Source organism: Panonychus citri, unplaced genomic scaffold, assembly GCF_014898815.1.
Source record: "Panonychus citri isolate SS breed McGregor unplaced genomic scaffold, ASM1489881v1 Contig00040, whole genome shotgun sequence".
NCBI classification, from domain to species: domain Eukaryota; kingdom Metazoa; phylum Arthropoda; class Arachnida; order Trombidiformes; family Tetranychidae; genus Panonychus; species Panonychus citri.
Window position 1 is genome coordinate 1609834 of NW_026515445.1, and position 14377 is coordinate 1624210.

Below are 14377 nucleotides of genomic sequence, written 5' to 3' on the forward strand. Positions count from 1 at the left end.
AGTGACATCGATCAATCGAAACTCAATTGAACTTTTGGGTTTTCATGTGATGCGCAAGTGCGAAGTTCCTTCATTTTGAATTCTTTTTTCTGGTTTAATTGATCACAAGTGGACACACCTTGATTCGTTTACCTTTTACCTTTGTACTATTCTCTTGATTGATTAACTGTTGATTGAAAATGATGTCTACTCCCAATGAGAATCGCGGTCCGCGCGGCAAAAGCGGAGGGATCCACAAAAGTGGCCAAAATAATGTTCATGCTCCAGTGTCTGGTGTTCAGTTGAATGGAGCCCCAACCTATGAGATTGATGTTCAGAAGAAGAGCAAAGAGCCAAAGAAATTCACCGGCCGATGTCGTGTATTTGTTGCCAACCTTCCTGGAAACATCACTGAAGAGACTTTGAAAAAGCTATTCGAGAAATATGGTCAAGTCGCTGAAGTATTTCTTGGCAAAGGTAACAGTTTTGCTTTTGTCAAAATGGATACTCGGGCGAATGCTGAAGCTGCGCGAGATGCTCTTGATCTAAAAGATTATGAAGGAAGACAATTGAGGGTCAGACTTGCTGCTCACGCTGCTGCTGTTCGTGTCAAGAATCTTTCACCTATGGTAACAAATGAACTTTTAGAATTCGCATTCTCCTATTTCGGTGAGGTCGAAAGAGCTGTTGTCATAAGTGATGATCGTGGTAGAAGCACTGGAGATGGAATAGTTGAATTTGCTCGTAAATCTTCAGCACAAAATGCATTGAAAAAATGCTCTCAAGAATGTTTCCTTTTGACTGCTATTCCTACACCAGTTGACGTTGAACCATTTGACCAGAAAGACGAAGAAGATGGTTTTCAGGAGAGGCATGTAAACCGAAACGCTCCTGATTTCCAGACCGAGCGTGAGGTTGGACCAAGGTTTGCGCAACCAGGTACTTTCGAGTATGAATTTGCTATGAGATGGAAACATCTATTTGATATAGAAAAACAGAAGCGAGAAAGATTGGAAGCAGAGATTCGTGAAGATCGTCAATTATTACAAGAGCAAATGGAGTATTCTCGTGTGGAACATCAAACTAATATGTTGCGTGAACAACTTAGAGCCATGGAGGATCGAGCTAATCAATTCTCACAATCCAGGACCAATCGAATAGAAGACGATCGTCGTCGTGAAGAGGAAAGACATCATAAAGAAATGATGATGAGACAACAAACAGATGATCTTTTACAACATCATAGAAAGCAGGACTTTCATCATTTGAGGCATCAAGAAAATGAATTACGATCGAAGGCCAATCAATTGCAAGATTTACTTGATAGGCAAGAACAATCTTTAAGATCTGTACAAGGGTTAGGTAATGGCCCTGAGCCCGGACCACCTCCACCTTTGTTTCCTAACCGACTTAATGAACGTGGACCTGCAATGGGCAACCAAGGACATCCACCAATGGGACATCCAGCACCATTCCAAAACAATCTCGGGGTAAGTCACCTTTTAAACTGTCATTTAATTGTTACAATTTGATTTCTTTGCTGTGAAGGTTTTCGTTTGTAAAACATCACTTTTTATCTTTGCTTCTTACTTGCCGGTTTGTGACTTTTGTTTACTTTATCAATCTCTTTTGTGTCTCTCTTTTGTTTTGTGTGAATGAATTTAAACAAAAAAACAATTGATAATCAACATCAAATTATAGTTTGACCCAGAAATGACTGGACCAGGAGGTTTAGGAGGTCCTCTAGGTCCCCATGGCCCTATGGGTCCCATGGGAGGGGATCCTGGCCCGTACGGAGTTCCCGGACGATTTGATAGAAACAAACCCAATCAAGGCCCCAATAATAAGCGTAGACGATTTTAAAGTTTTCATCATCATAATGAATAATTATGATGCACTTTGATTTCAGTGCGATCATGTGATTGACTCTTTACAAATCGATTGCTCTTAATATCAATCTGGATCTTTTCTCTTCTCTTGAACTTGACTTATAATCTAATATTCGTTCAAAAGACAACTTTCAATTTCTTCTTAAGATAATCCTCTTTCTTTAGACAAACCTTTCGAGTTTAAAGACCTTCCTTTTATTATTTAAATATCTTAATTACCAAGAGTTTCGTTTTTTGTTCAATCAACTTCTTTGACTTTATGCTTTAATTTATAAACCCCAAATTCATTCATCTCACTTATGTCAATCTATCTTTATGTCCCTTTAAGCTTATACATTTTGCATGATTAACTTATATTTGATCGACTCATCATACGTCTATGAAACTATCTCATAGAATATTACCTGGAATTAAATATCTATTCCGGAGTGAAAACTCTTGGCTGTTTCTTTTTTTCTATTAATCACTTACATAGTCTAGTGAGAAAGTGCGAGAAAATGATCTTCAATCTTATAGAGCTAAGTCGAGGAAATATTTCATATTTTATTCATATTTGACCTCAATTCCATTTTCCAATAGCATTTATTCATTTTAGTATTGATCACAAAACAAGAATTTCTTAAATATCAATCATAGTTAAATTCTGATTCTGATTCTGATCTTAACAATTTATTTTGATTAGATTTAATTAGTTTGGATGAATGGTGTATGTTTGTCTCTATTCTCGGGATAAGGAACCAATTCTGTATCGTTAAGTATTAGGGCTCTGCAAGATTGAATTGTTTTGTCAGAATATATTTTCATTGACAAAATATCTATTCTATTAAAATGATATCATTGTGTATGTTTTGTTTTGTTGAATTGACTTCAATCTCTCTTATCAATTATTGATATTTGATTGTTACTTTTCAACTTTCTAATCTTCATTTGTGTATTGAATTAATCTCTCAACTCATTTGCATCTCTATCTCTGTAATATGATTGCAACAACTATTAATATACTCTTTCCATCGAGTCTTAAAATTTTCTTGTGTCAACTCACTACAATTAAACTAATTGTTATTTCATTTATTGCTGATACTCCTGCAGAGCCCTTTGATCTTGACATTTATTTATATTGGTTCCTTTTTAATATCGCGTTAAATGATAATTATATCAGAATCAGATCAGCTTAGTTCCGATTTATCTGTTCAGATAATTTATTTTCTCATTTTCAGCTTGGAAAAAATTAAATAAAACTTGTCATCATTTTGCATACTCATGCATTTAAAATCCCGTTTGATTGATAAAACCATTAAACCGAGTTTCCTCTCATCTAGTTTTTGGACTCAATCAACAGCTATGTTATTAAATAATGACAATAAAATGTTAACACTCAATACCCAATTTGTTTGGGCATCAGTGCATAGCTTGTTTTGTATCGCATTGGATTTTTGAAGATGCGATGCAAACACCTAAAGTTTAATTTTTAATTTTGATGTAACCCAGACATTGGATTAGATCTAAGAAAATGTTATTCGGATGGATTGGAATTAACGGAATCAGACAAGCCTGACAATCAAAGAAAAATTTAAAGAAAGTGCTTAAATTGGAATTAAGATGATCCATTAAACATAAATTTATGGTATGGCTCAAGTCGCTCATCCGAACTCTTTTCCCTTTAACCATCTCTTCCCATCTTCTTCCTACATTCATTACAATCCTCTAACCTTAACCTTCTATCTCTTCTTACCTCCCTCCTCCTTCTCTCTCTCTCTCTCTCTCTCTCTCTCTTCCTTTTCTCTCCCCTGGTTACCTGTGATTCTACCTCAATCATTCACTTGACTCGGTTCCAAGTTGAAAGTTTTGTTTGGAGCCAAATCATTTTGCTGAAACTGTGATTTGAGTCTAGAAGACACAAGATTTACAACAATTTATTTTCATTCAACTTTCTTTTAATCTTCTTTTCTTACACCAAACCTTTTACTCTTTTCCAGTGATCATCATCATAATTTTTAATTCTTTTATTACAACTAATCAAACGGATACTTAATTGTCTAAACCTCAATATTACAACTTACCTAATTCTGTTCTCTCCTCGCTTATATTATGATTTAACCTTTTCTTCCTGTTTCTATAGTTGATTTAAGTGTTTTTCATCAGTTCACCGAGAAACACTTGTAATGATTTACTCTCTGAATTGATTAATCAATTAATTTCTTTGCGAACGTGTTAATCTTTTGTAAATTACATAAATTTTATGTGATTATTTGTTTCCTGTTATCTATTGGATTTTATGCGTAAAAGTTACATCTTTTAATTATCATCATTGAATCAACTTTTAAACTAATTGTAACTTACCATCATGAACCATTTATCAATCTTAATTGTGTTTATTTGCACATTTTACTTAGCTGGATTAACTCTAGCAGCTCGTCGATCAGGTAAGCATTCATGGTATCACCCAGATGATATTCAATAATTACTAATCTAATACATTTATTTTGATTGCTCATTCTTTCTACTTGATTACAATTCTCAATCAAATGTTAACAATTTAAAATTTTCCATTGTTACATTTGTTGAAATAATTTTGATACTAAAAATTGATTTACAATTGCTATTGCAATTCTAAAGCGAATACATTTTAATCGCCTTAATATCTGGTAATTTTAAAGTTAATTCTACTAATAAAAGCTAATGCAATCATAATTAAATCTAAAATTGATTGTAATCAAGTTTCAAGGGATAAACTGGTCTGATTCATGATGATTCGACCGTTTTTCATTAGCAAATGCGTTTAATTTACCCATGTGATTATGTAATTTTCTTATGAGTGTTGGTCAATCTACTATTTCTGTAGCTTACCAGTTGTTAACAAGTTGAAAGGCTCATGAAATCTTAAGCATTCAAGGTGAATTCTTTGTTGTGGAAATGCTCAATCTCCTGAAAAGAAAGAAAAATGTGAGAAAATTGATGCTATTTGTGATGAAAAAATTAATGGAATTGCCGTTGATTATCTCCCACGCTATTCGATCAACAATCAAAACCAACAATCAACCGACTGATGCGTGTGCATGTTTACTTGTGTTTATCATCATGATTTGTCTCTTTCTCATTGGCATCTTCCCATTTTACTTCTTCCGCTGAATATCCTCTTCTCAAATCATATGATTATTTCTGATAACTAACAATAGGCTAATTGATGACAATCATCTCAATGGTCAATATATAATAAAGTTATCCTTCATTTCTAATAATTCACGTAACCCGGAAAACGTAATCATTTCATCGATTTTTTTTTCTATTCCTGATTTTCCATTTTGTCCTGTTGTTTTTTTCACTTAAATTATATGCTGAGTAGCCCAATGATCATGTTTACCATCATTTTTATCCTCATCATCATTGCCTTATCGATGTATGACGGTTCTCCTTGGAAGGAGCCAGAAGTAGATGGAGAAGAAGAAGATGAAAATGAAAATGAAGATGAGAAAGAAAGAGAGTGAGAGAGAGAAGGGGCGACAAGAAACGGAAGTTGGAATGAATTTTGATGAAAAGATATTCATTTTGTGATTATATTGATGATGTTGATTAGTTGGAATTCTGGTGATTATTTAATTTTTTTTTATTCGGTTCTCTGTTAATCATCAGGAAGGTTTAATTGACTCAAATTGCGATAAACCCAAGGACTTAAAAGGTGCACTGATCTTCAATTGACTCACAAATCGGTCATTGACGTTTGACAAAAGGGAGACTCTCTCTTTCTACTTGTTTCTCATCCTCATCACTCTTATCTTTCTGTTTTTCTTTCCTCTCATCATCTCTCATGGTCCATGCAGAGCTTGAATTGACTACATGTTTAGCTTAAAGCTATTAACATGTAACAGCATAAATTTTGATTTTTGGTGAGCAAAAGAAAATCATATTAATGATTTTCATTGTTGATATCGCATCTAATCTGATTGAAAAGTTTACTTTCTTTTTCATCGATTTCTGGTTTGTTTAATCACCAATGGTTAATTAATTATTTAGCATTTTGTTGGTCTCACTTGATAATTAAAACAGTTAAACAGGAATCATTTTGGCTTCTTGCAAAGTCAATTGCTTTCTGTTAATTTCAATTATCTAATTCATATTACTTGAGATAAGACCAGTTATTAATTATCAAAGCTAAATTGAATCATTTTAAATTCTGTTATTTTGAATGAACTTAATCTCTAAGTGAATTTTTTTCATGAATTTTTTCTAATTCTTTTTATTCATTTCATTAACTTTCCAATTAGCGAGTAACGTTGCCTGTAGTCGCACCAATTTAATGACAACAATTACGTTTCAACAACCATTTTATGGTTTGGTTTATGCGAAAGGATTTAGTCAAGAATGTCAAATGGACGGAAATGGGACCAAGATTATCCAGTTTTCTAGTCCAGTCCATAAATGCGGCATCAAAATATCAGAGAACAAGGGGTTGTACCAGTTCGAATTGCATCTTTATGTCCAGTACGATAAAAATATTCAGCAATCGCAAGATGATCGGATTCTTGTTCGTTGTGCTCCCCAAGAGATACTATTATCTGGTGGAATGGGTCGAAGGTCTGATGAGGCCATTTCTAAATCGCCCAATCTCAAGTCTCTCCATGGAGATTCGAGAATCCAAATCAAACCAATGGACAATCATCATTTCGCCGAATCAACTGTTGCTTCTGTTGAATGTTTCATGGATATATTCAGAGGACGAATACCTCATTTGAAGACGATTGATTCTCATGTGAATATCGGCGAAGACATAACTGTCTTGGTGAAAATTAAGAAAATGCGTATGTGTCACTTTGATTAATTTATCAATAACTTTTGAAACAATGATGAGGAAGAGAAATCTCTTAATCTTATTTCATAATTATTACGGATCACTGATCAAAAATCACTGATCAAAACTGCACTTGACTCCAGTAATTAACCATATGTGACCTGAAGCTGATTTTCAGTTACTTTTGCAAAATCATCTTTATTCATGTAAACAGACAAACATTTGATTCCTTTGATCAGTGAAACAGCAAAAGTTTGCTAACAATTAACATTTTGACAGTTTTTTCGACCATGATTATGTTCGGTGATCATCTTACACAATATTCTTGATACTTTTTCCTACAAACTTTCCCTTGAGATTATGAATTCAAAATGTTAGACTTTATTGTTTATGGAAAAGTCTGTGAATTTTATTAACTATTGTTTTCATCTTGATTTGTTTCTGATTCAGTGAATCAGATAAAACAGGTTAGCTTGTGTTTCTAAACGTTACATTTTTGGCTCTTTATTTGTTGTTTTTCCCGTAAATTCAAGTAGCCTCACAATTCATCTTGTTCTTGTTTCAAACCTCAGTGGTTTTCCAATCATTTTCACACATAAAAAGAACGAAATAATCAACTGAACATCAGGAAAATTCTGAATCTCATGAAATTTTACTCACAGTTTTCTCCTCATGTTTTGTTTATCAGTAAAAGAGTGAGAATTAGCTGAACCTTAACGAATTTTTTCATTAAGGTTATTTGATCTTTGATTTTCTTTCCTATTTTGATAATTTACTGATTGCCAATTTTCTCATTCTCAATTCATCGCATTCAATATCATTCTAAAAGTTTTTCTCGTTTTTTTTTTCATTGACTTTAGTTGGAATTGATACCCGATTATCTCGATGTTTTGCCCATGATAGAAGTATGACAACCAAATTCGATTTAACAGATGAAGATGGGTAAGTTTAATTGCTAACAATCAACTTATCGAAGGTTAATCATAATGTTCAATTTCATCTTTAGATGCACCCTGGATTCTGTTATAATGCCTAATTTCAAGGAGTTCGTTCATGATGGTGGAAATACAAAAGCACTTTATTCAACTTTCCCAGCCTTCAAATTTCCCGATCGATCAAATCTTCACATTCAATGTACTGTAGTTGTTTGTAATACTACTTGTCCAAAGGTAAAATTAAGAGCTCTACACGTAATAAGTAAACATATTAACTGATCAGATTTCAATTTCTTTTCTCAATTTTGATTAGTTTGATTGTCTCGAAAAACCAACTACTGAATCAACAACCACCATGGCACCAATCAAGCATCTCGCGAAGAGATCAGCCAAAGTGATTAGTAAAAAGTATACAACTCAACCCAATATCGTTCGACGAAAATCTCACAATGGTAACTGGACATTAACTGACCGACGGGACGTGAGAAATATTACTCGGGATAAACTACTCTCTCAAATTGGCATTTCAACCGCTGTTGATGTCGTTGAAAATAACGGTAATTCGATAAATAGTAAAGAAGCCATTTACTACAAAGAATCGGGAGTTTTCGATGAGTTTTTCGGTGATGAAGCCGTTTCTTGTTTCACTTCCCCTTCCGTTATGCTCAGTTTGATATTATTGTCGAGTTCGTTCCTTGCTGGACTTTGTTTCGCCATTTTCATGGGGCTTAAAGTTCAATCACTCAAAAAGCAGCTTTTTATTTACGAAAATTTCCCTTCGACTGCCAACCAACACCAACACCAACACCAACATTCACTTCGAACTTGTTTCCATCCATATTATCGCAATGATATTCATAATTTTTCGTACGGACGAATGGTTGATCTCACAATGGCCAAATAGTGACCTTTTCACTGATTTATGGATCAGATTAATACTCTTATTTATAACTATTTATTTTATCACTACAGCAATCACGATTTTTACTTTTCTCAAGCTGTCAAATATTTAACTTATTAATTACAACTTACTTTGGATAATCAATTTATTTAATTACAATAAACTTTCCTAATTACACCAAAAATGAATTTAAATCACTAAATTATGTGGATCGGTGTCATAATTTTATTGAGTTAGTTCCAGTACTAGTTTACAAGGGCTGATCAAGATGATAAATTATTCAGGAAATCAAATAATCAATTTTCAACTTAATTGTGCTGTTAATTGCTCATCATCACCTTAAGATGAATCGTTCATTGAATATTCATCTTGACCAGAAAGGCATAATAATAATTAAGCAAAAATAACATAAATTGTGAATCGGATAAAGCAAAGGCAATATTACAAAGCTGATCACGATCTTCATTTATTCATGATCATGATTCATCTTGGTAATTATGATTTGATCATGATCGTTTCTTTGATTTAGTTAACTGTTATTTCTTTAATATTATCATTCCTATTCTTGGGAGTGAGAAGTGGAGTGAACATGCGTTAATGTTGTTCTCTTGTTGATATAAGTGAACCTTCAAAAAATAGGCTTAGAATTGTTTCTTAGTTGATAGAGGAAAGTTGAGTTCCAATGATGACCGAATCCTCAACCACAATCAACTAACTGAATTATGTTAGATCAACTTGAATATCAAGCAAGTCAACAACTAGTAACCGAATTGACAAATTTCTGTTTATTTGAGACCACAAATAAAACGCATTTCAATATATTGAACTGTTTTAATCAACGGTGAACGTCAATTCCTTCATTAAAACAAAGTGTTAATCCTAATCAACTTTTAGTTAGAAGACAACAATTAATCAATTCGCAGAATGCCCTTCTTTTACCTCCATTCACCAAGAGAACAACTTTGTCTTCAAAAAAGGTAATTAACTGATTTACATTAATAAATTCATCTTAATGATTCACTCTGATGATTGAGAATAACTTTAATGCGACTTGTCATCAGAATTTAGCTCGATGAACATTTTGATTAATTGTAAGCAGATCGATTTTCATTAACTTAGGTAAATGTTTACTTTTCTCTCATATTCAAATAGACACCAAGTTCTATGTCATTGAATGGTAATAATATAATTGGTAATTCGTCAAAGATCAGTCGAGAAAAATTAGACTCATTTGCGAATTAACTGAATCAACAGATTATATGAATAAAGATTCAACAATCAGTGAATAAACTACTACGCTAATGTAAGAAATTAATGTTTCCTCAATTTAGATTACTTCCTGAATTTGAATGTCATCGAATCACAAAGATACCGACAAGAATAATGAATAACATTAACTCTAATTTAATTGTTAAATAGAATCTCTGATTATTCTGATAACTCGAAGATATTTCCCAAGAATCTTGGATTTCATTATCAAGTAAAATTCTGCATTAATTCAGATTGATTTATCTCTTGATAAACGGTAGTTTTTTATTATTATTAAAGCTCTCAGCGTGTAGTTATTAATATTTCATGATGTTGCTCATAATCAATCATAATTGTTGACAATTAATAATTTATTTAAGTTTCCATTTGAGTTTCTCATCTCTTATCATAAATATCATAGTTTATACATTTGTATTTATTGTAGTAATATAAATATTGGAAACAGTTGCTAAATATACTCATTTAGTATTAATGATAACTAAGCTTCTAATTAGTGATCTAAATTAATTAGCTTTTATTATTCCCTGATTTTCATTTACGTGACATTTAATGATCCTGAATGGTAATTGTTCATTAGTGCAAATATTAATAAATCCAAATTCAGAGTTACGATTTAATGATTGATCTTCCCTTTGGTCAAAATTTTACTTATTAATAATTAAATTAGAATTTTGATTTTAGACGAATGAGATTAAATAAGAGTTTTAAATCAATTCTATCGATGAAATTTATTCGAGATTCAATCGCCTCATCAATGAGAAGTTCAATTGATTTAATAATCTGTACTTCAATTTTATCGGTAACTTGATCTCACTTTCAGAGTAAAGAATGTCCAAAATTGTGAATTTCATAGAATTCGATCATTGCGTCACCAATGAGTCGACCTTTGGTACTATCTGGTTACGATGTCGAATTCGTTAGTCTCAAATTACATCCTCGGCTCTCGAACGTCCCAATTAGACTTTTTCTTTCGAATGCAATTTGTCTCCAGCCCTAAGGGGCTTCGAGTTTGCAGGTTATGCTTAAGTTTTGCTTGAAAATTGAATTTAATTCACTTGGTGTTCGGATTATTGGATTTATTTTATAACAGATTTTAGATTCCGAGCACAAAAACTGTTTTTCGAATTTATTTCAGTTGAGAGTTTCCACTTTCAGAATGAAATAATACATTGTAATAACAATGAATTTCGAGTGAACATTAGCATGAAATAAACACCATGATAGCCTTCAATGTATGATATAGATAATGATAGAGATGAGAACACGAATTCAGATAAACGAAAACATTTTTCACTTTAGAAAATTATTGTTCTGTTGATATTAAATTAAACTTTCTCGTTCCTCTCATCAAATACTGAGTTTCGTTAATTTGATGAAAGAGGATCCGAATCAACCTGAAAATTTAAGCAATTAAAATGAATCGTGATTACATTTATATTTACAAGTGAATTGTTTTTTAGGGGCAATCAATATAACGATCGTTTCAATCACTATTATTGTTACAATGACAACAAATACAAATTGAAACGTTTAGCAGATTAGATTAATATTGGGTTTGGTTACACATTAATAATAAACTTTTCCCTATGAAAATATATTATTTCATTAAATTGATTCCAACATGAAACAATTTGAATGGTTCTGACTATTGAATTTGATTGAATTTGCAGATGAATGAAATTGTCATTTGAAAAATGAATTTGTCCTAATGTCCATTTCGAAACCACTTTACTTTTTTCTTAACAGTTTCACCCATGATGTTAGCGATATAATGACAATCATTTGCATGGTTCTTTGATTTTGATAGTAACAACAGCAAATATCATCTTATTTTTTTCATCATGTTATCGATTATCTGTTTATGAAAATATCATTCTAGTTGGAAAAATATGGAACTTACAGAATAAAAGACAGAAATTCCGAATTTTTCATCGCTTTCACCATGGTCATTATTTCATTCTTTTCACTCATTCCATACTTTGATTTTCTCTCTCATCTTCATCGCCTTGAATTGTAATTTGTTTGTTTTTATAACATTGAAACAGAACAATTTGTAAATAAGATGAATCGTTTTACATGGATAAGTATTGACATTGTCGCTAATTAATGATTGAAAAGAAAAGGAGCTGATCAAAGTTAATCGTCCTCTGGGCATATGATTGTTGTTCGTGTTTAAGTCACGATTTGTATTGTACTAATCTGATTTCTGTCAATATTTCAAATCTCAATATAAAAATCGAATTAACTTTCTTAACTCATCAATTTAATTTGGTTTAATTGATTTCTCTGGACAATCAATTCTCAACTGAGTTTATCCAGCAATTGAATAAGTGTCAGCAAACCTTTTACTTGTTATCTAATTAAAGATAATTGTCACGACCTAATCGCCTCTTATGGTTGGAGATTGTGACTTGAAACCGATTGATTCACAATCGATTAACCTTTTTCTGTAATAAAAGATAAATTTACTCTAGAAAATCATTGCCTGAGGCCATTTCTATCAGTGCAATCATTTCAATGTTTGCCTTTGAAATTTTTTAACTTCTTCATTATCCTAATACTCTTCTTGATTTAATTTCAGTTAGATAATGAAAAACATTCCCAAAATATAAATTAAATCAAATCCCTTACTTTTCAGTTCTTATTATGATTCTAATACCTTGACGATACCATTTCAGTTTCATGAAATTCACGAGGGAATCTGATGAATTATTTTCATTGCACAATTTCAAGTTTTCTTGATTTAGTGGAAACAAAACAACAATAAAACGAATAGAATGATAATTATCCTCTATTATGAAATATATCATCGAGCTCATTACTTATTGAACATTATAAGAAAATTAGATCAGAAAATAGAGATGACGGTTTATCTTTTAAAGACATAAATTCACCTGTAATGATGATAATAATCTCTCCCTTGCTCATCGTTTGAGTGAAACATTAGAGCTTCTCCATTGATTTTTCTATCGTTACCTGAGTTAATTAGAAGATTGGATTATTGTTATGCTTCTCTCTCTCTTTCTCTCTTTTCCTAGAATTCCAGCTCGTATTTGTTTCTCATTGAATCACATTCGCCAACACACTGACCCAGAAACACTTAAAGTCGAAAGGTCCGAAGCTATAATCTATTCCTTGGTAAGATTGTCTCATTTCCACTTTAAATTATGCGAATGTTTTTCAGTTTGATGATTATTTTCGTCGATACTAAGACATTAATCTTATTCCTTAGGTAATTGTTGTTTTTTATGCAGCGATTATTTTAATCGTTGTTGGAACCAACATGCATCGATGTCGTAAACGTCGTCAACGGTTAAATCGACAACAAACATTAAACTCTAATCATAAACAATTAACCAAATCACCCTCATTGATTGTCTCAATAAACAGTGAACCAGATAACTTTAGTTTACTGACCAATCATGTGAATAATAATCAACCAGCATTAACTTTAACAAGTAATCATAACCAAGAGCTGATAACTAAATTAACCAAGGGATCACCTGTTTGACATTAAATTTAATTTAATTTACTAATTATAATTGATAAAACACTAATCAAGTGTACTTTCATCAGCCAGGGAGAAATTAATTAATCTAAAATGACCAGAATTTAACAAGAACCAAAGCACCAAAATCCCAAGGAATCAAAACAATCGTGATACCAAAACAACAACCTCACTGTCGAAACAATTATATTGATTAACCAAATCAACTGATTGACTATTGTACAACAAAGGACTTAATTGTATTTTTAACTAATTCCCAATTTATACAAACAAATCAAAAGCCTTTGAAACCCATTATACTTGTTGATTGAACTTAAATTTTTCTGTAAATATTACAAACACGAATTAAAGTATTAATAAAATCTATCAAAATTAATTGACTTCTAATCATTTCAATGAGAAAATGATATTCTGTTCATCTAATGAATACCCTTGAGTTCAATCGTCATGATGGAATTCATAAAAAACACTGATTGTCGTTTGCATGCTTTCGTTTAAATTAAGTGACAGTTTTCTGATAATCAAATGGAAATTCAGTCAAAAATAAAACGATTCATTTGTTTAATATTAGAAATTAGATCGATGTAACGAAAAACATGAAAGATCATCAGTAGGAAGGTTCTGTAAACTTCATCATGAAAACGATGAATTATCATTAATATAATCACATTAATTTGAAACTTCAATCAAATTATCAAATTGATTGGATTTCGTTTGTAGGATTTGAATTTCGACAATTACTGAGTTGATGCGATTAAATAACTGATAATCATTTTCATATGAGAGTGATTAGTTTAACCATTTGAATATTTAATTATATTCCTGATGGACTGGAATTGCTAATTGTTTCATCAATTGTATCATTTCATTATTTCAGTTGAATTATTTATTAGTCTATAATTAATATTATCAGTTGCTAATTAATTAACAATAAAGACTTGTATTGTTTGAGGCTTGATTATGATTAACAAATGTTGAAAGGTATCTACTATTAGATAACTTTAATTCATCGTGACAATCAATTAATCACTTTCAACTTACATTAACTGTTACTTGTGACAAATTTTGATAAGATAATTATGATTAAAACATAATCTATTAATAGTTGTG

At 31.6% G+C, this 14377-nt stretch overlaps 2 protein-coding genes across 4 annotated transcripts; both read left to right on the forward strand.

Annotated features, from left to right (window-relative positions):
- The first annotated feature begins 74 nt into the window (after positions 1 to 74).
- On the forward strand, positions 75 to 8678 carry LOC128397983 (paraspeckle component 1-like). Of its 3 annotated transcripts, none has more exons than XM_053358786.1 (5): positions 1329 to 1469; positions 6131 to 6664; positions 7515 to 7596; positions 7661 to 7823; positions 7903 to 8678. In XM_053358786.1, exons 2-5 carry the CDS (start codon positions 6163 to 6165, stop codon positions 8491 to 8493), a joined length of 1338 nt encoding a protein of 445 aa, XP_053214761.1. In that variant the 5' UTR covers positions 1329 to 1469; positions 6131 to 6162; the 3' UTR covers positions 8494 to 8678. The 3 variants fall into 3 exon arrangements, with proteins under 3 accessions (XP_053214759.1, XP_053214761.1, XP_053214760.1); XM_053358785.1 differs by lacking the exon at positions 1329 to 1469 and adding an exon at positions 1841 to 4291; XM_053358784.1 differs by lacking the exons at positions 6131 to 6664; positions 7515 to 7596; positions 7661 to 7823; positions 7903 to 8678 and adding an exon at positions 1681 to 2303 and having other exon boundaries at positions 75 to 1469.
- Positions 8679 to 9068: 390 nt separating this feature from the next.
- Positions 9069 to 13637, forward strand: LOC128397816 (uncharacterized). Its single transcript, XM_053358571.1, has 3 exons — positions 9069 to 9467; positions 12798 to 12897; positions 12992 to 13637. The coding sequence occupies exons 1-3, from the start codon at positions 9415 to 9417 to the stop codon at positions 13268 to 13270; spliced, it is 432 nt and encodes a 143-aa protein (XP_053214546.1). The 5' UTR covers positions 9069 to 9414; the 3' UTR covers positions 13271 to 13637.
- The last annotated feature ends 740 nt before the right edge of the window (positions 13638 to 14377 follow it).